The sequence below is a fragment of the Chelonia mydas genome, chromosome 8 (genome assembly GCF_015237465.2).
Source record: "Chelonia mydas isolate rCheMyd1 chromosome 8, rCheMyd1.pri.v2, whole genome shotgun sequence".
NCBI lineage: Eukaryota > Metazoa > Chordata > Testudines > Cheloniidae > Chelonia > Chelonia mydas.
Window position 1 is genome coordinate 85,510,337 of NC_057854.1, and position 20,450 is coordinate 85,530,786.

Consider the following 20,450-nt stretch of genomic DNA (forward strand, 5'->3'; position numbering starts at 1 on the left):
GACAATAGTAAGGGGTCCACCTGGAGTGCTGTCCTCATAGAGGATGACAGACACACTTTACCTGTGGGTTTGACATATATTCGCTGAGAGCGGAGGAATGGTGAGACTCAGAAAACTTGCATTCTTCACCAGGTTCTGGAGGAGAGTGTTCTGTAGTGGTCGCAGATCCTTCTGCCCTGTCTCTTCCCCATCCCTGGCTCCTTGTCCCAGCCCCATTCTTCTTCCCTACATAGTCTCAGTCTCCATTCCTCAACCTTCTCATCTCAGTCTCTGTGCCTAGCCAGTCTTAGTCTCCCACTCCAAATTGCCTGTTTGAGTCCCAGTTCCACCTCCTCCATTCCTAGTCTCTCTTGTTTCCACCCCAGCCCAACATCTTGTCCTCTGTCTCCTGGCCCAACCAGTTCCACCTAGCTCCTTGTTTGATCTGTCTAATCTGTTACCAGTTCCCAGTCTCTCACTCTAGGTTCTTCATTCCATCTCAGGCTCCCACCCCACCCCTGCCTGGCTCCTTGTCCCAGTCTCCTATCTCTGTTCCTTTTCCCATTTTTTTCCCCCAGCCAGTCCCCGTGCTCTCCCCATAGCCCAGCTCCTTGTCAAACGTCTCCATTCCCCCCACTAATTTCTTATCCCAGTCTCACTCCAGCTCCTCTGCAGATCTCAGTGGTATACACTCCAGCATTCTGGGGCCCATTTTGTTCCTCAGCACCTTTCAGTCTCAGTCTCCTCCATCACCAGCTCCCAACCCCGGTCTCCTTGCTCAACCAGCTCTATTCTCCCATCTGGCTCCCAGTCCCACTCTTCTTGCTCAGCCAGTCCCAGCTTCTCTTCCCGCTTGGACTCTCATCCAGTCTCCATCCTCCCCCAACTTCCAGTCACAGTTTCTCTCTTCCCCTCCTCTCCATTCCCAATCTCATTAGGCTCCTTGACCCATCCTTTCCCTCCCGCTAGTCCAGCTCTTGTCCCCTCTGCATTCCAGTTAGGTTCCCTCCTCCATGCTATCTGGGTGTCAGCAGGGAGATCACTGAGAGCACCTCAGATACCGGCTACATTTCCTAACCCTGCAGCAGCCACGGGTGGCAATTACAGGAAAAATCTGGCTTCACCCCTATATCCTGGGGCAGGAGGAAGCATGCCCAGTCACTTTGTGGGGAAGAGTGTACAGAAAACTGAACTGATCACTCTATGAGGAACTCTCTACTGAGCTAGTGTGAACTGAGATTTTTTCAAGGGCTTGTTACATTTTAGCCAAATCTGGGTGGATGTTCACAGGAACAGCCAACGGCCAACCCTCTGCCAAATTTCAAGTCTTTGCTCCAAAGCATGAAGGCATTAGAGCTTTTTAAAGAAAAGGTCACCGTAATTTTTTTAACATAGAGAAAACCACATTGTTTTGTCAGACTTCATTCTTGGAAATGACTGATATTAGGGGGCTTATTCCTTCACCCACTTACTTCCCTGGTTCTTCTTGCATAAACAGAGAGCAACAATACCCGAAGTCCAAAGGTGCAAACAATTCGATGTTTATTGGGGTGAACTTCCAGCAAGCATGATTCCAGTTTCCTTCCTTAGTATCCTCCTTCCCAGCTCTGACACCACAGAGCCTTACACCTGTGTCCCTGTTCCCATTCCTGCCCTTAGCCAAACATGATTCCAATTTCCCCACTCCCATTCCCTGTTCCCATTTTCCCCTTTAGCAAAACATGATTCCAATTTCCTTACCCCCATTCCCTGTTCCCATCTCCCCCACCCACTCACTCACTTCCTGATTGACTGCAGACTATATAGTAAAACTTGAGTTCTGCTTTGCTATACCTTAACCAATCATTTTCCTGAAATTTAACTAACCAATCCTAACATATTGTAACATGATTATGTAACCAATTATATCCCACCACCTTAATTAGTTTAAACCCAGCAAAATTAATTATACAGCAGACAGGAACGCTCACAGAACCAGACAGAGATTATGCAGACAAACAATAGCAAAGTGACAGGTTTCAGAGTAACAGCCGTGTTAGTCTGTATTCGCAAAAAGAAAAGGAGTACTTGTGGCACCTTAGAGACTAACCAATTTATTTGAACATAAGCTTATGCTCAAATAAATTGGTTAGTCTCTAAGGTGCCACAAGTACTCCTTTTCTAATAGCAAAGTGGGAACTATAATGACAAAACAATACAGAAGTGAGGATTTCACATCCCAGCTATTGATAAGTGAGTTCTTGCCAGACAGATGCTATCAAACTAAGTTTCCTTTTACATTTTCTAGGCACTTCCCTTTCTCTGGAGATGATAGGCACTATCAGGACAGGATTGTATTCCTAACAGCCCAATAGCACCTTATTTCAATGTGACTAGTTTGGAATGTGAGGATGTGACCGTTCACTTCCCAGCTTATGGTTGCCTCTGTTGCTTAGCCAAAGGCCTTAATCTAAGAACAGGGCCTCAGACTGTCATAGTAAGAGAAGGACCTTACACTGGCAGACAGTGATTTTGATTCTTTCTTTTATACCTCTAACTAGCCAAGTGATAAGAATACACCTAAATTCTTCGAGTACAGGCCTTTACCGACAGGCCTGAATATCTATATCCTAACTACTGACATTCTCCCCCCCCCCCGCCCCAAATTAGCGTGAGGCAGATACCAGACATGGAAATCTTCAGCCCAAATGGTTAAAGTTTTTGTCAACGTTGATAATCAACTGAAAACATGATCTTATAGTGAGAAGTGTCAGGCAACCTTAATAACATGCAGTGCTATGAGCTTTTCCTACAATACTGGCTCTTTTCATTCATTGTTTCTAATAAAACTACAGAAATACTGATTCACAGGTGCTTTTATCTTCATGTTTTTTGTCTGCATTTTTAGAAAGGCACCCAAGAGCTCCTGAAGTATCTGAGAAGCAAAATCCAAGGTACAGGATTACTTTGCAATATATGTTGAAAGAAGAGACTTTTTTTTTTAAACTGTTGTGGCTTCAAATGCATTAGAACTTAGAACAGTTGCCCTGGTTATCTTGTCCGATTCTCCTAATATAATTAGCAGTGCTCTTTTTCCACAACAATTTGCTGTTATAATTTAACACTGATGTTCCTTTCCTCATTTTCACAGAGGATGACACAAATTTGACTATATCCAAATAATAAGAATTTGTTCTGGGGTATTTAGAATAATGATAATTTAAATTGCTTTCCTCTTGTGGCCGTATGAGTTTATGGCCTCTAAACTCTGCATAAGGAATTCAGATGGTAGCTTTTCTTCTGAACCTCCTAGTTGACCTACATCCTGCAGTTCACCATTTTTAAGATCCTTCATCTGCCCAGTGGTTTGATCGTACAGTGTGAAATGCTGATCCTCTATTTGAGTGTTAATTGTACTTGCAAAATAACATTACCCGGGGATTACAAATTTAAACTGCCCAAGGTAGGTGTCTGTGTAGGTGAGTCTGCCTTAAATAATCTTTTATGAGAACTTATTTTAGCTAATTAAGCTAAATGAGGACTTATTTTAGCTAATTAAGAACGTAAACGGTATTTTTGGATTGCCTGAAATGAGAAGGGAAAAAATAGATTATGATAAACGTTGTTCAAATCCATCTGAACGGGCTTCTCCCCATTTAGTAGTTTATTTCCATTAACGATGTTGTGGCTAACATAAAAAATCTTAAACTAGTGAATTAGATTGAATGTTTCAGGAGAATGTTTTATTTCTCTGGATAGCCAGTTTGATATTTTGGTGGGGTACTTTCCCCTTACCTTGAATAGAGAACACTGATTTGATCTTGGAAGATATAGATGCTACATTTGAATATAGCCTCTATTACTCTGGATAGGAGAGTCAAAAAGCTATGTAATAGTATGAAAGAACCTGGATAAAATTTTCAAAAGCACCTAAGTGAAAAATAAGAAAATAGATTGGGGGGATGGGAACCAAGCCCTCTCTAGCCCCAGCCACCCCACTGCCTATGCTTGTTTCTGCTCTTTTCAAGAGAGAAAAACAATGAACCTTTCTACCCTATCCAGAATTTCTCAGGATCTTTCATTTAAATATCTCTGTTATAAAGCTAATGGAAAAAATATGGTGGTATGCCTGAAAACGAATTAAATTTTCTAGTTATTTGGTTTATATGGTAAATAGATATATATATATAAATAAATTACTTCATACACTTAAGAATTTAGAGAAACTTTCTCTATTTAATATAGAAGGGGCCTTGGTAGCATATAGCCTGAGCATAGGTGTTTGAATACACATACTCAGGACCATTTTTCCTTCTAGTATAATACCTTTCACTGACTATGTATGGCTGATTTATTCCTTTTTATAATGTGTTTATCTCTTTGCACCAGAAGATGGCAGTATTAAACAATCAGTTCAGTGCCTTGTACAGGGTTGCACATGGCTTTTGAAATGTCAGGTTCTTCAATATTGTCCTGAAAAATTAAATCCTAGCACTAACTTCGTAAAGTGAGTATGGATATAAGTAGTTTATCAGACTCACTTAGTTTATATAGAGACACTAGGGTGTAGATGATAAAGTTATACTTACACTTATTGCAATATCTAAGTATGAGATCTGAGAGCTAGATAAACTGATGACTGCAGCAGTCCTGTTCCATAGAAATTTGGCTTGAAAAATAATGCATGTTGTTGTTTTTGACCCCTTTGTAGTAAAAGCATGACTGGATGTGTTAATCTATATCTGCTCCCATACATTTTTTCATAAGTGCTGCTTAAAATCTGTATAGTTTCCTTTTTTAGTGGAAATTAGGTTTAGAATATAGTTGTATTTTCTGACAGATTCTTACACTAACCCACGGGTACATTGAGTCTTAAAGCCTGTTGCTGCAGCTCCATACATGCACAGTTATAGATTTGGATTCTTTAATTCTCTGGATTTACTAGAGAGATACATTCCAGACTGTTCTCTAACCACTGACACCATTTTCCTCAAGATGACAGATAACAAACAGTAGGAACTCTAGAGAGAGGGGTACTGCATGTGTGCTTATACGAGTATTAACATTTATTAAACGCTGTTTTTTTGTTTGTTTTTTTGTTGGTTTTTTTTACATGTATGGTTATGTTTTCTCTAGACGATACAACTAGCCTGAATGAGGGGTCTCCTGTGACAGCCATGACTCTTCCAAGTGAGTCAAGGATTAACATTCATGCCATAACTGCATTAAAAGTATTAGAATATAGGTATGTGTTTCACAAGGCTATCTATTTCTAGAACTGTAAGAATACTTTCTTGTTTTACATTTCCTTTGTTTTCAGACTCTCAGTGCTTGAGCTGGTCAAAATATTTTTGACGAAACTTTTTTCTGTCAAAAAACATTGTTTTGTCAAAACTGAAACATTTTGTGGAAATGTATCAAGTTTGGAAAAAAAATTCATCAAGAAGATTTCTTAGGTCAAGACAGCCAGAGTCCCAGGCACTCATTCAGAACTGCCCAGTGATTAGGACACACACCTAGGATGTGTGGGCATATCTACGCTGCAATTAGACACCCATGGTTGGCCTGTGTTAGCTGACAGGCTCGTGGTGCTCAGGCTGCAGGGCTGTTTAATTGTGGTGTAGACGTTTTTGGCTTGGGCTGCAGCCTGAGCTCTGGGACTCTCCCACCTTGCAGGTCCTAGAGCCCAGTCTCCATCCAGAGCCTGGGACATCTACACTTCAGTTAAACAGCCCTTTAGCCCAAGTCTTGTGAGCCTGAGTCAGCTGTCGCAGGCAGCCATGGGTTTTTAATTGCAGTGTAGACATACCCTGGGAGACCAAAGTTCAAGTCCCTGCTCCAAACCAGGCAGGACTTGAGCCTCGATCACTCACATCCCAGGTAAGGGCCCTGGCCACCACTCTATTGTCTATTTTGGTGTGTGTGTCTCTCTCTGTCTCTCACACAGGTTTTTTTGTGAAAAATTCAGGTTTCATTTTCGTTCTGGTTGGGAATGAAAATAAATTCTAAAACCTCTAACATTTTTGCAAGGCAGAATTCTTGTTTTCTGGCCAGTCCTATATGGTATGCCAGCCCTATATGGTGCATCCCAGACATGCAGAGATCCTAAACTCTTGCACATCCTGGTATTGCTTCTGTATCTTTTTATTTTGTGTGCCCTGTAACCAGCATGGTAGAGTTTCTTTAAAGCTCACTGAAATGTTAATGCATCAGACACTTTTAGCACCTTTTATCAGATCTCAAGTGTTTTAAAAACATTCAGAAATTACCCTCCCAAAACCCCTTTGTAAGGAATCTCTTCAACTACTTTTGGAAATGGAAGCAATGCTTCACAGGTTAGGCGAAGAAGTGGAAAAAATACCACATCCATTGGAAACTGCAGGTGTGTGCACAATGTAATTATTGGATCTGGAATAGGGCCAGAACAATAGGGTTAATGCCCTTTTTCTAATGAAAAGTGCCATGGGATCTTTAATTACCACAAATGTTCAGAAATTCAGCTTTATTTCTCATCTGAAAGATAACAACTCCAGCATCAGGGACCCTGTGGCACTATACTGGGGCATTGATTCTGAGGTAAGAGTGACACCTGGGTAGTCCCAGCATCTTTTCCTCCAGCACTTACGTGTTTGAGGTATTGATCTGGCCTAAGACTGCTTATCTTTTAAGGTCTGACAACAGGTCAGGATCACAGCATGAGGTGATAAAATTGCCTATGCACGAGGTACCATGGCACCATGTTCTGATATCTTTCGGGTTAAGCGGAATTCAAAAACATCCACATTTCGGTACATTTTTTCTGTTGATTATCTTCTAAAAGAGGAAGAATGTCCAGTTAATGAACAGAGAATAATTGACATGTTCATGTTACTCTGCTAAATAAGATGCTTTTTGTTTAGTGAGAAACGAGCAGCTGTGATTCCTGATGAAATATTTAATGCAGTCGGAAGCAATTCTGTCACTACTGTAAACTTCAGCAAGAATCAGCTGAATGAAATTCCAAAAAGGTACAGTTGCTCCTTGGTAGATGTCATTCTATATCCTAATAATTCTTTTCTCTCTTTGTCCCTCTGCAATGTATTAAAATGTTGTGTTTTTAACCTTCTTGCCAAGAATATTTACTCCATATCTTAATTTCTACTTCAAGATGTATTTTATGTTATGATGCTATGAATAAGAGAATTGCACCTTTTCTTAAAAAGGACTTTGCTTATTCCGAGTAGCGTGCAGGTATTTTACCTAGATGCTAATTGTAGGTGAAAGAAGCATAGCTAGGAGAAGATATGGCTGAGTAATACTTTCATTACACACATGCGTGTGTGTGTGTTTTTATTTTTTTGCTTTAAGTGTTGTTGAAACAAATGAGGGGATACTTCAGTGACACTTCACATAATAAAAATACAGTACAGCCAGTTGACCAGTTTGGTGAATCTGTAGGATTGTTCATTGTTATCACCACAAAGTGGTTTACCTTTTCCTATCCAAAGAAATAATTTGTGTGGTTCCAGTGCTTTGAGAGCTGACAGCTGTGTGCTATAGATGAGGTCCAACTTAAAATGCAACTTTTGCAGGTACTTCAGTTTAGTGTTTCCTGCAAGCATAAATAATTTCAACATTTCCCCCCTTCAGTGATAGTCTGGCAGATTCTCCAAACATGAAACCACTAGTACTGTAGCACTAGATATTATTGGGCTTCATTCTACCTCAATGGAAGTCCATGCAAAGCGTTGCAATAACTTTAGTGGGAGCAACACAGTCTTTTATTTGTAAAGCACTTAAGAGTGTGCTGTACTAGATAAAAAGGAAGATATGATCCCTGCCCCAAGGAGCTGACAGACTAAACAGATGACACAAGAATGTGCTTAATTCTAATTTATTTAATAGCACAGTGATATCTTTTTTACAACATGAGTTACTGTTTGTGGGCCTCAAGAAAGAAGTGAGTTTTCAGGAGGGATTTGAATGAAGATGTTCTAACCTGATGCTGAACAGGGGAGCTGAGAGCTACTGAAATTGACTCCCCTGTCTGGCACAATATCCTTGTGGCTCAAGCTAGGAGCCACAGATCAGAACTGCCAAGTTACCATCCATGCAGTGAGGCAGAGATGAACAGTCAGGAAGAGAGCCCACCCAAGGGAAGGAGGAGCCACAATCCTGATTAGGGCTACAGTAAAATAAAAAATATTATCTGATAAGAAGAACACCTATCCTTGCATTCTGACAGAGTATATAAGCTGCAGTACCTAGACACCCAAAAATGTGAATGAAATAACATTCGCTCTTGGTTCTATATGTTAGCTAGTTTCTTGCTGTTATACTGTATTTTGCATACATACCACAGTTTTGATCTTGCAGTCCTTATTCAAACGAAAATTATCTTAAATGGGAGTCTCACTTGAGTAGAAGCTGTTGAATTGAGCGCTGCATGAATGCTTATAAACTCTTCTGGGAAGGGACCATCTCTTCATATGTTTGTACAGCCCTAGCACAATAAGGCTGTGATCCTAACTGGGGTCTCGAAGCAACACTGTGATATAAATATATAATAATCATATATGCCTGCATGTCTGTACATAGACCTGTTATTTATTTGTATTGCAGTAGTGCCCAGGAGTCATTATAATGGACTAGGACTCCATTGTACTAGGCACTGAACAAAAACAAATACAACTGATAGGGACAGTCATTTTGTTCTATTTCCTAAATGAAACTCTCTCTTCAATACAAGTGTATTCCTAGAATTCTGTAGAAAAATCAGTTCATTAAACCAGTGTTTGTGTCTGTGTGTAAACAGCCCCATTTGTTTAGTCACTGTATTAAAGATTGCGGGAGGAAGGTGTAGGTGAACCATGTATGTGAATAGCTGCTTGACAGGAAGGAATTTCAGGAGAAATCACAATTTGGAGAGATGAATACTCTGCATGTTAATTACCTTCCTTATTGGTTAAAGTAAGGCCTTAATCTGTGGGATTTCAATTAACTTCATGAACTTCCAAATAGTTCACATCAGTGTCTCAGAATTATCTCAGTACACTGCTTACAAGAGGAACAAATACAATGTTCTCTGTAATTCACAATAATGATTCAATGAAACAGAAATGAAAGACTGGAAGTTAATTTCAACATTGAAACAAGCTATTGCATTTCATTGTGGCTAATAAGAAGAGTGACTCTTCAGTGCCTTTTTAGTAAAACAGCATTTACAGTGCGGAAGTTAACCGTGAAAGTCCAGTCTGTTTTTGCCACAGCTTTCTGAAATATTTTGTTTCCTGACTGCACTTTAATAGTAAACCCTGACATTTGGATGAGTGAGGGCAACCTTAGAAAGTTAACTGTGGGCTTTTGTCTTGGCGTTAAAATATAAGCCTCAAGGACAGTCCACTTTCATAAGTGCATCTCCCATTATTTTCCTCCTGCCAACACTGCCACTGAAATCCCAAAGAGCACAGAAAATACCTGATGTATCAATGAAAGTTCCATAAAAAGAAAGTTGATTTTTATAAATTACACACACAATAAAAAGGGAGGTTTCAGAGTAGCAGCCGTGTTAGTCTGTATTCGCAAAAAGAAAAGGAGTACTTGTGGCACCTTAGAGACTAACAAATTTATTTGAGCATAAGCTTTCGTGAGCTACATGCTCAAATAAATTTGTTAGTCTCTAAGGTGCCACAAGTACTCCTTTTCTTTTTAATAAAAAGGGAGATGTTTTACTCAAGTAAGAAACTTTATTTGTAATGGGTTGCAGGATTGTGGAGCTGAAAGAATCAGTCTGTGATGTCAATCTTGGCTTCAATAAGCTCTCCTCCATTTCCCTGGAGCTCTGTGTACTTCATAAATTGACACACTTGGATATCAGGTTTGTGATGTTTTGCTGGACTTCCTTTTAGAGTAATTTCTTTTCATGCCTTTTTAAACCATCTGTTGGTACAGTATTGCAGTACTGCAATAATCTTTAATTTTCCTAATTGTTTCTTTGATGGTTGAACAGTTTGCAGGCTTGGAGTTGGATGGTGATCAGGTAGCCTAGACCTAATCATTGAAAATTGATCAAGTGTGCAAGCCCTAAGTAAATAAGACATGATCTGTCTGAAATGCTCTGCATCAGGGATGTAAAGGCTCTCATGAAGTTTAAGTGACTCTGAGAAAAGAGCCTTAAGGGCAGTTGTGACAGCAGTACCAAACAGTTACTCTCTCTGAGAATTACTCCTGGGACAATTCTGCGGCACTGCGTACTCGCAGAAAACACTCCTCTTGCAGAATTCCTGTGCTTCCCTGCAGAAAACAGCAGGGAAGCAAAGGGAAGCCATGTGGGGATACGACCATGGGTGCAGTTTTTTGAGGGGGGGATTGCCCCCCCCCCAGCAGAAGCGAGGCGTGAGGGAACACATAGGGTTACATGCCACTGGCTCCCCCTCCCCCCATTTCTACAAGCGCAGAGCTGCCCCGCTGAAGGAGGCTGCGTGGGCTCCTCTGACTATGCAGCTGAACGCTGCCTCCTGGGTTCTAGTGCCAGTCAAACTCTTCCTTGCTAGGAGCCTTCCTCTTTTCTCTGCAACGGTGAGTGCCCGTGGTGGGGCGGGGAAAATGAGGGAAGGGGGGTGAGAGGGTGGGGGTAAGAGGCAGTGGGGAAGGAAGGGCGGGGTGGAATAGGACAGGGGGAGGGGAATGTGGGAGTGAGGCATAGGTGCTGGAACTAGCAGTGCGGGGGTGCTGCCGCATCCCCTGGCTTGAAGTGGTTTCCATTATATACAGGCTTTACAGCTTGGTTCAATGGCTTTCAGCACCCCCACTATACAAATAGTTCCAGCACCCCTGGAATGAGGGGAGGAGGATGAGGCATAGGGTAGTGGGGGAGGGAGATGAGATGGGGAAGAAAAGGTGATAGGGAAATCACGGGGAGAAGTGGGAGCCCAGCATGCAGAGTCCCCTGAGCAGCAGCTGGGGCTCCCCCATTAAGCAGGCACATCGAACCCTCACCCTGACAAGCCCCACCCCCCTATACCTGGATCCCTCCTGACAAGCTCCACCCCACAGACATCCACCCCACTGAACCTCAACCAGCTACACCTTGACCCCCATCCCATCAACCCCACTCCTCCAGCACTCAGATCCCTCCTCTGAGCTCCCCACGCCAACACCCCTACCCCCCCTCCCCCTCTGAGCCCCAACCACCTTCACCTGGATCCCTTGCAGACTCCCATTGCCCCTGCACCTGGAACCCCTCCTCCCAACAAGCCCCTTTGCAGCCATATCTACCACTGAACCACCCGCATCCAGATTGTCCCCTACAGAAACTTCTCACCCCACACCTGGATCCCCCCACCCTTGGATTCTGCTGGGCTGAGCCTGCCCATTCACACCTGGTGCACCTGGCACAGAAGGGGCTGGGCTCCAGGATGTTTCTGGGGCAGGCCCGACCCTTGCACTGTGTCAGGGTTGGGTGCAGCCTCACTGCCAAGTCCCTGTACCGGGGGAGGTGGGAGCTTCAGGGTGATCTCCCACTTCAATGCAGCCAGTGGCCTGTGCTCCGCACTGCCATGCTGGAGCCACATTTATTTACTGACAAGTAAAATTTGCAGAATTTTAAAATATTCTGTGCAAAATTTTTATTTTTTGTATGCAGAATTTTTAATTTTTTGGTGCAGAATTCCCTAAGGACTAGAGATTAATCAGCTTGGAGTGTGTCCTTGGGCAACTATATTTGTAGTGGCTTCAGTAACTTCCAGTAGGCTCCTTATTGTCATTCAGATGGATACATTTAATCTCCATAACTTCTCAGGGTGTTCATTCAAGGTGGTAGAATTGTCATTGGCACTTATTACCAGGGTATAGGGCAAAGTGAAAAGTAGCCAGACACAGCAGCTTGCATTGGCTTAGTTAAATTAAAACAAGTTGGCTTAAATGTATGTGCTGCTGAAGAGGGAGGAAGAGTTAGACTGCAAGTTGCAGGGATGGGTAAGACCATGTGAGGTGGCTGATGGGGAGGGAACCAGGCTGAGTGCCCCAGGAAGGGAGTGAGGGCAGATTGGTTACTCTAAGACTGCAACATTTAATGACTCTCAGTGATTGGTCCCCCTTACTTGAGTACTATATATGAAATGGCCCATTTTTTTCTCCTCAACCCCCCTTTCTCTTCTCATTTAAGAAGCTCCTGAAAACCTTTTAAGAAAGAGGGTGGATTTGGGCAATGCCATTGTATGTATGTTCTATGTTAGAGGTGGGGTGGGGGATGCCAGCTCTTTGCACACTTTGACTGAAATGTTCTGAACTGTAACTACATGTGGTTTTAGTCCATAAGTTCCTTGGGGGGTTCTTTACAGGTCACATTGACCATTGTACAGTGCTGGGTACACCTTACGGTACTATATAAATGCTATATTGAAATTATGGCGGTGACTTGATTAAAGATCTGATTTACTTAATTCCTACTCCGTACATACTGAAAGTTATTGTCAAATGAAGGTGATGCCACATTACAAAATGTTTGGGTATGTCTTTATGATAAAATCTGTTCTCTGACTGGCAACAATCAAATGCTAAAGAAAGCAATGATTTCAATGCCCATCTGTACTGACTGTGGTTTTGGCATACCCATGAGGCAGTTGACTGGTTTAGCATGTTGTTAGTAACATCAGCTCAAGGACAGACTAGCAAATTTTGATTTCTGGAAAACCTTCAATTTGCTAAAGATTAGTAAATGCTGCTTTTCTTTGTTTACAATTCAGAAATAACTTTTTGACATCTTTACCTGAGGAAATGGAAGCTCTGATAAGACTGCAAATAATAAATCTTTGCTTTAATAGGTAAGTACCCTTGCAGATAGACCTATTAATATATAATGAGAATTAGGCAAAGACCATCATGTGGTAATCCTCTTTGTGTGTTTGAAGCAATGTGCATAGGAGAATAAAAATGGCAATGCTTCTCCCTCCTCCGTACTACTGAACCTGTTCATATTAGGGTTCTGATTCTGCTAGTTGAGAAGTTTTGTTTCCAAGTCACTAATGAAAACAATGGAGAATAATTTGAGATGTTAGTTACCTCCTTTCATTGTTTTTTTCAGTGAGAAAAACACCTTTTTCCTGCTTTCCCAGCCTCAGTAATGTTCAATGTTTAAATGTTCAAAGCATTCTGCAAATATGTTAACTAAGGAACGGGGTTGCACTGCATGTCTTATTTAAGCAGGTGCAAGTGTTCTTTTCTTCCATCTGCTGATAATTAACACAGGAATAGTCTGTCACTGATGCTGGGATGGGGGCACCTGATAGGAAAAATACTCTGTACTTGTGATTTTTTTTTTTTTTAAAGGGTGTCTGTGGGTATTTTTGAGGGTTTCCTGCCAGTCACTGGCTTCACCCTGTTTCAGTGATAGACATTTCTTGTAAAATCCTGGCCCTACTGAAGTCAATGGAGGTTTGGACAGTAGGGCCAGAATTTCACTCTTCATATTTTACCAGCGATAAAGGTTTCCAGACCTGGGCTATCTACCAAAGCCTTTCGTTTTCTTGACTCATAATGAGCTTGCATCTCCCAGTTTTAGTTAATGGTGCCTCATGGTTTTAGGAAGAAACTACTTACCATGATTTGGAGCAGGCTTGAACATTTGGCACCATTGCCAACCAGAACTTTTCAGGGCAAACTGCTTCTTACCAAGTGTAAACACAAACTCCTGCCCAGCTTGTTGTCTGTTTGGCAGGAAACAATGTGTGAAAGTATAGATTTTGATTCCTTTCACAAACGGCATTGCTTGGTGCTGGTTAGTTTAATATAATTTTCAGCCCATTTAAAAAAGGGTCAGTTTTACAAGAAAATATAAATTGTCCCTTGTGCCTGTTCCAGGTTTTTTCATTGAAACCATATGTCAATTTGCTTGAATGTATCAAAGTCAGCACTTTGCTGGATCTGGCCCTATGTGAACAGTGTGTAAGGGAACTTTCTTCAGTAGCTGATACATACCCGGTACTAGGCTGTGATTCATAGAGATGCTAGCTTTCTCTGCCTATGCTGGTGCCAATTGGGGCCAAACTTTTAAAGCAGTTTACAAAGCACAATGGGATTTATCGGCATATACTCTTTTGCATGCACCGTATGGTGCTTATTTTTCAAATAACTTATTGCTGCAGCAAATGGCTGGTGCTTGCAGGGAGCAATATATGTCACTGGTTTCCTGAGACATAGTTGTTATTTAGTAATAATCAGAGCTAGTTATATATTTATAACAGTGATTTAAATAGATTCTGATTCATATTTATTCTCTTTCTAATTCCCATCTCATTTGAATGCTGCAGAGAATGGCAGGCCCCTCCTGCCTTCGCTAGTGATTCCTTCCACCAGGAGTCACAGCAATACATGTGGCTAAACCCAGTGGCTGGCTCCATTGCTCCAATCAAGCTATGTTTGTTTCCCAAAAGCTATGCTTAAAGTTTTTTAAAAAACAGTCTCTCCCAAAGCACCCCCCCTTGTCTCTGGCCATCCTGGCTGCAGTGAGACTCTTGAAAATGTTGCCATTAAAAGAGCAGAATAAAAACTGTGAGTGGGAAGAAAGAGACCCTTCCCCCCCCCCCCAAAAAGCACCCCCATTGTGAACTCTGATTAGATCTGTAACATCTTAGTGTTTTCCAGCAAGAAAAAAATGAATAGAATTCTGTGGAGTGGAAGTAATTTTCCTTTCACTAAGACAATCAACAGCATTCTGTTTAACACAGGATTGTTTTAATTGCGTTTTTTTTTTTTTAATGACTAAGTGAAGATCCGTTTTGTTTTTAAGCAGTATTGAAGGTTCTTCCTGTATTAATATTTAAAAGGAAAACACTCTTTTTGGAACCAAATCTTGCCTGTGTCTTAATTAATGAAAACAAGCTGTGAAAATGGGGTGATTTAGTTTTTTTGCCAAATCACTAGGTGCTATGCATTATGCTAGAAATACAGCTGTTAGTATTTAGCAGTACAAGTAACAAAGCTTCTACTTAATTTCTTTGTGCCGTGGACCAGAAACATGGTGTCTGTAAATGCAGGGCTCTTGTTTTAATATAGAAAGTGGCCATAAGTATGGTGGGATTTGGGGTGGGGGGTTGGTATCTGAATGGTGACAATTTTTCATTGGTATAAAACAAGCAGGGTTAAGGTTGGGGAATGTAATGAATATGTTTACAGGAACTGTTAGCTCAGACTGTAGGAGGAATATGTCCAGCTGACATCATTGCTGTGTTCAGTTTTACAAAATGAGTGCTGCCGGCCTTTTGTTCTCTGTCACATGAGCACTGAGCAGTCATCATGCAAATTATATTCTGCTTTTATGTTTGTCAAGTAGACTAATCAATATTACTGCCACCTTCCCAAAAATGCACCTTTAATGAGTGATTATTATTAAATAAACTCAGTTAAATCTAGTCTTTCACCTCACTGTTATCTGTTCTGTTACCCATTTTGTATGTCTGTTTCTGATTTGATTCCTTAAGTGAATTTATTTTTATTTTTTGGTAGGTTTAAAATATTTCCCAATGTTCTTTATCGCATCCCAACACTTGAAACTATCCTACTCAGTAACAATCAGGTTGGATCCATCGACCCTCTGCAAATAAGGAAGATGGACAAGCTTGGCACCTTAGACCTTCAGAATAATGACCTCCTTCAAGTGCCACCAGAGCTTGGAAACTGCATAAATCTTAGGTGACTTTTTTTTTAAAACTGCACAATAACTTTTGGTTTTGATGACTGTTTTTTAGGCCTTTTTTTTAGTCACAAGGAAAATGGTAGAGTAACAGTGTACTTGTATGTTGGTCTAAATTCATAAAATGCCTGACCTCTAGTCATCAACTGTGAAGCAGCTGCAGTTTTTTTCATAGTTTCTCTGACTAATTGAGACTAGAGGCAATTTTTGGTTCATGATTTTATTTATCTATTTATTAAACAGAGTACCATGAAAATTATACTTCACGTTAGAGGCTAGCTCACATTACATAGGGGTATCTGAATGTGGCGTTTGGCCTCGAGCATCAAACTTGGCAGTTAGTCCAACTTTAATAAACCCACAAATTTAGGAAAATTTAGAATTTAGCTGCTGGTCTGTTCTTAACTTGCCTTATCTTTACTTACTTCAGGGATTGTTCATAACAGAGACTCATGTATAATACCCCATTTATTGACATTTGACCCATGGCTATTTGTTAAAAGACTCACAGTAAGCTGCCCAAAGAGCTTGCACCAAGACTGGTATTTAATATATTGATCAGTGATCAGGAAGGGGGGGTTAGTAAAGTGGCATCATTTGCAAAGGACACAATATTTAGAGTAGACGATTGGAAAAGCCACTGAGGAATTTCATAACAAAGATAGGTGAATGGGCAATGTGATGGCAGATGAATACAGCGGTGACATCTGTATGATAACCCATATTGGAAGGAATAATTTGAACTCCTCAGCTACATTCGTAGGTTCTAAATTACTTTGAGCATTCAGGAGAAAGATCTGGGTATAAATGTATAAGCTCCATGAAAATCTCTGCTCATTGTGCTTCAGCAGCGTTTAAATAGAACCTCCTCCCCCCCCGCCCCCCCCCCCAAAAAATGTTAAGGTGCATAAAGAATGTGATAGAAAATAACACTGAAAAATTATATGGGCACTTTATAAATTAATTTTATGTCCTCACCTGGCATACTCTGTTCAGTCCTGCTTGCTCAATCTCAATGTTTATACTAGAGACAAGTCGTTCAGAGATGGGGATCGCAAATTATTAGCGGCATAACAAGGCTAATGAAAGATAAGGAGAGAATGAAAGATTTGGGACCATTCTGGTTTAGAGAAGAGAGATTTAAAAAAAAAAAAGTCAAAAAATGATTGTTACAGAAAAGGTAAATTGAGAGCAAATATGTATTTTTTTCCACAATACAATATTGGGGGGAGGTTATTAAAGTGGAAGGTAACAAATTTACATTGATAAAAGGAAATGTATGTATGCACTAGAGCTGGTCAGGAATTTTTCTACAGAACATTTTTTGTCAGAAAATGCCAGTTAGTTGAAACCAAAGCTTTTCATGAGAGAGGATGGTTTCAATGAAACTTTCATTGGAAAGGTTTTTAGGTCCAGGGTGCAGGAAGTGAAAAAGAGAGGCCAGTGGTTAGAGCACTCATCTGGGATGGAGGGCATATGCCTGGTTGTGGGAGACCCCAGGTCTCCTCCATGCCAGGTGAGTGCTTTAACCCCCTGGTTAGATTCAGTAGATAACCATTTTGAGAATATAAGCTCTCAAGGTTCAGGGAATAATCCAACCCCTACATGAAAGGGTTGGGATAGAAACTTGCTCTAGGGGCTGGTCATTTCACCACTGTGATGTTACTGGTGTTGACAAAGACAAGAAATTAGACTAAATGGATCACTGGTCTGGCAAGTCCTGTGTTCCTTCTTGCAATTTATTAAATAAAATTTAATTTTTAAAATTAAGGTTTTGAAGTCATACAGGGACAAATAACTTCTTCAATAACCGCTCTTCAGCCTATCACTAGCTTTACCAGTTTAAACCATTTTTGTGAATGAAATGGAAATCTCAAGTGGGCAGACAGCTTGTAAACCAAGCTTCGGTTCAGCATTGTTTAAAATGGCCAAGTTATGAACCCTCGCACTACTTTTCCCAACAGAAATAGCAGTTGTTCTCTTACCATAGTGGCATAAGTGGGAACCACCTGCTGCACAACTGATGTGGCTTGAGAAGAGGTGCTGAGTCACCCAAATTTCTCAGAGTAAACAGCATACTTGTTTTTCTGACTCAGGATTTTACAAGTGACTTTGTTTTAGATTTATTGGATAATCACATTTTCAAGAACATGAATGTATGGGCTATGAGACTCTTGCAGACTTATGGAGTGTAGTTTTCTAGTGAACTCTAAAAGTAGCTTATGTAGCGCTGACAAATGCTGTTCATGATTAGAATTTGAATATGTTAGTTAACACAATAAAAATACATCTTTTTTCCCTATTTATACATGGCCTAAGGATCTGACATGTTCAGACACAGATTCTAGGTGATGGGGAAGGCTTGAAGGGAACATATGGGAATATGCTCTGGAGACAGGACTTAAAGGGCCAGTGACTTATGCTTACCTGAGAGCCTGTGCATAACAACTAAGTTGGGAAAAGGCAACATTGCCATTTAGCATAGCTCAATGCTACAACCAGTTATTCCCATTGATTTTATCATTTATTTTAATAAGCTCTTTTCCCCATCCTGCCCAGTGGCCAGGGGTTTTACTGAAAAAGTGTATGTTCCCCTAAATGTACGGTATTGCAGGGCACATGTGTATATTATGCACACATAACTGTCCATCACTACATATGTTGGCATACTATTAGCACTTGAATTATGCCAATATGAAATAGAGTAGCAGAAATTCATAACATCGTATTACTATTTCATCTTTAAGCAGGATTCTTTTATTTTTCTAAAAAGCCATAAGTGTGCATGATGTATGAATGTGCTGGCACAAGCAAAAGCACTGACAGTAATCATTTTTATTTCTGTACTTCCCCAGGACACTTCTGCTAGAAGGAAATCCATTCCGTACTCCTCGAGCAGCGATTTTGGCAAAAGGAACAGCTGCTGTACTAGAATACCTAAAAAGTCGAATTCCTACTTGATCAGAGTACACTTATTCTTTTGTTGGGCTTATGGATCAAAATACAAGCAAGATTTTTACCATCAGAAACCCAAAGGCCATACACCATTTTAACTGACTTCCTTCCTGTTTGTCAATTATTGACTGCTTTTTGTCTGCATGTTCCCCACCCCCCCAAAAAGAAGCCCATCCATAAAATCTCACAGATTTTCTTCCAGAGTTGCACAGATCAACATTTCAATTGAAAATACTACAATGCTAATTTTCTTTATTTGTAATGCAGTGATTTCATTGGATACTACCATTAATAAAGGCAATATTTTTTTTTTTTACAATTCAGTTTAAAAAATTATGAATTAATTTTAAGAACACTAAAGGGGTTGCATAAAAGGTAAAAAGTAAACTTTCTGATTTTCTTAGGTTTGTATTGTCCATAGCTGTGAGACCAAATGCTTTATAGCAGGTGAGCTCTTAATCAAATAGGTAAGTGTTTCACACTGTCTGCTGACTGTTAAATGCCTGAAACCTTAAATTACACAGCAATGCTATAATAATAATAGTAAGGATACAGTATGAACTGTGCTACAAAGAGTGTGAAGAATGTGTTTACAAAAGTGATTGACTTCTACTTGTTTGAATAGTAATAAATAAATATTTCCTGTTGGGTGTAAACCATTACCTTTGTTTAGTTTAATGTACCAGTCAAGCTCTCTAGCTCAATAACATTTAGATATGCTTGCCATATTACATACAAATGTGTTTGTTCATCCTGGAAATGGCACCTTAAGATGCATCAACACTGGTGATAAACTTGTAGGGGGATGTGTGTCAGCTCTGAACTGCAATGTAAATGTATATACATTGCTCTTTTTTAGGCTTTTATATGCAACAAATTGTAGCCTAAATCAAAATTGATCCCATGGTGGTTTGCAATGACTTTTCTTCGAACACTTCACTTCCAAACTGTATTGAAGACTGATGGGGCTGCCACGTTTTTAAGGCCATATTTTCAAGGGAATTCAGTATTGTACTGGAGGTCAGATGGCTTTTAATTCTTACAGACTAAACTACAGAACATACATTAGGAATGGGTGAACATCTCTACCTACCTTGGCTTGCAAAAGTAATTTTTCCAAGCCTTTTTCTTCTAATTGCAACCCATTTCCCCCGCCGCCCTGATTGAACTTAAAAGAAAATGAGATCTTATACCTAAAGAGAATCCTGTGCTAATTATTAGGAATAGAAAAGCGGCCTCTTGCCACATTCACCCTGCTCATGTCATTAGAAGACAGCTAAAGTGGATATCCTGTATATTATGTATGGTGTGTATAAACTATGCTTTCATTCAACAGTTTTCTCTTTCTCCCTTCCCCATCTCTCCTATCCAACAGCAGAATTAAAAAGCCACTCCAATTAAAAACTTTCAACCCAATGATGGTTGAGTAGGTCCAAAATTAAGACAAAGTAAATCTACCCATCCCTAATGTCTTACATTTAATGAGCACCTTTCATCATAAATTATCACAATACACTGTATATGCAACAGCACTGTAATGTAACCCCTTCTGGAGAGGGAGGACAGCAAACAGCTGGCACATAACACTACATAGCAATAGAAAAGGACAAGGAGGTTGGGCGTTTGAGTAGATGTGTTACTGTTTTAAGACATAGCCCCATCCAAAAGGAAAAAAACCCACCCAAGTCAAATGACAATGTATTTATGTGGGAAGGCTAATGGTTGAAGGCCAAAGTTGCCCTTATTTGAATGAATGGTACCCAGCATTTTATAGCTGTATCAAGTCTAATATTTAGATTACTGAGGCACTCTTCCAGCTTCTATACAAAGCACATTCTATATAGACACTGAATTTTAGACCTTCAGG

At 40.4% G+C, this 20,450-nt stretch overlaps 1 protein-coding gene across 2 annotated transcripts in view; it reads left to right on the forward strand.

The window, feature by feature from the left end:
• The window catches only part of LRRC40 (leucine rich repeat containing 40), a 40,455-nt gene extending 21,719 nt beyond the window's left edge, over positions 1–18,736 (forward strand). For both annotated transcript variants that reach the window (XM_027825907.3, XM_043520835.1), the window contains exons 9-15: positions 2,867–2,912; positions 5,095–5,203; positions 6,858–6,965; positions 9,704–9,814; positions 12,684–12,761; positions 15,442–15,627; positions 18,484–18,736. In XM_027825907.3, the coding sequence (XP_027681708.2) occupies positions 2,867–2,912; positions 5,095–5,203; positions 6,858–6,965; positions 9,704–9,814; positions 12,684–12,761; positions 15,442–15,627; positions 18,484–18,589 (744 nt within the window). In that variant the 3' untranslated portion in view covers positions 18,590–18,736. The remainder of the gene's footprint in view (positions 1–2,866; positions 2,913–5,094; positions 5,204–6,857; positions 6,966–9,703; positions 9,815–12,683; positions 12,762–15,441; positions 15,628–18,483) is intronic.
• Positions 18,737–20,450: the final 1,714 nt, after the last annotated feature.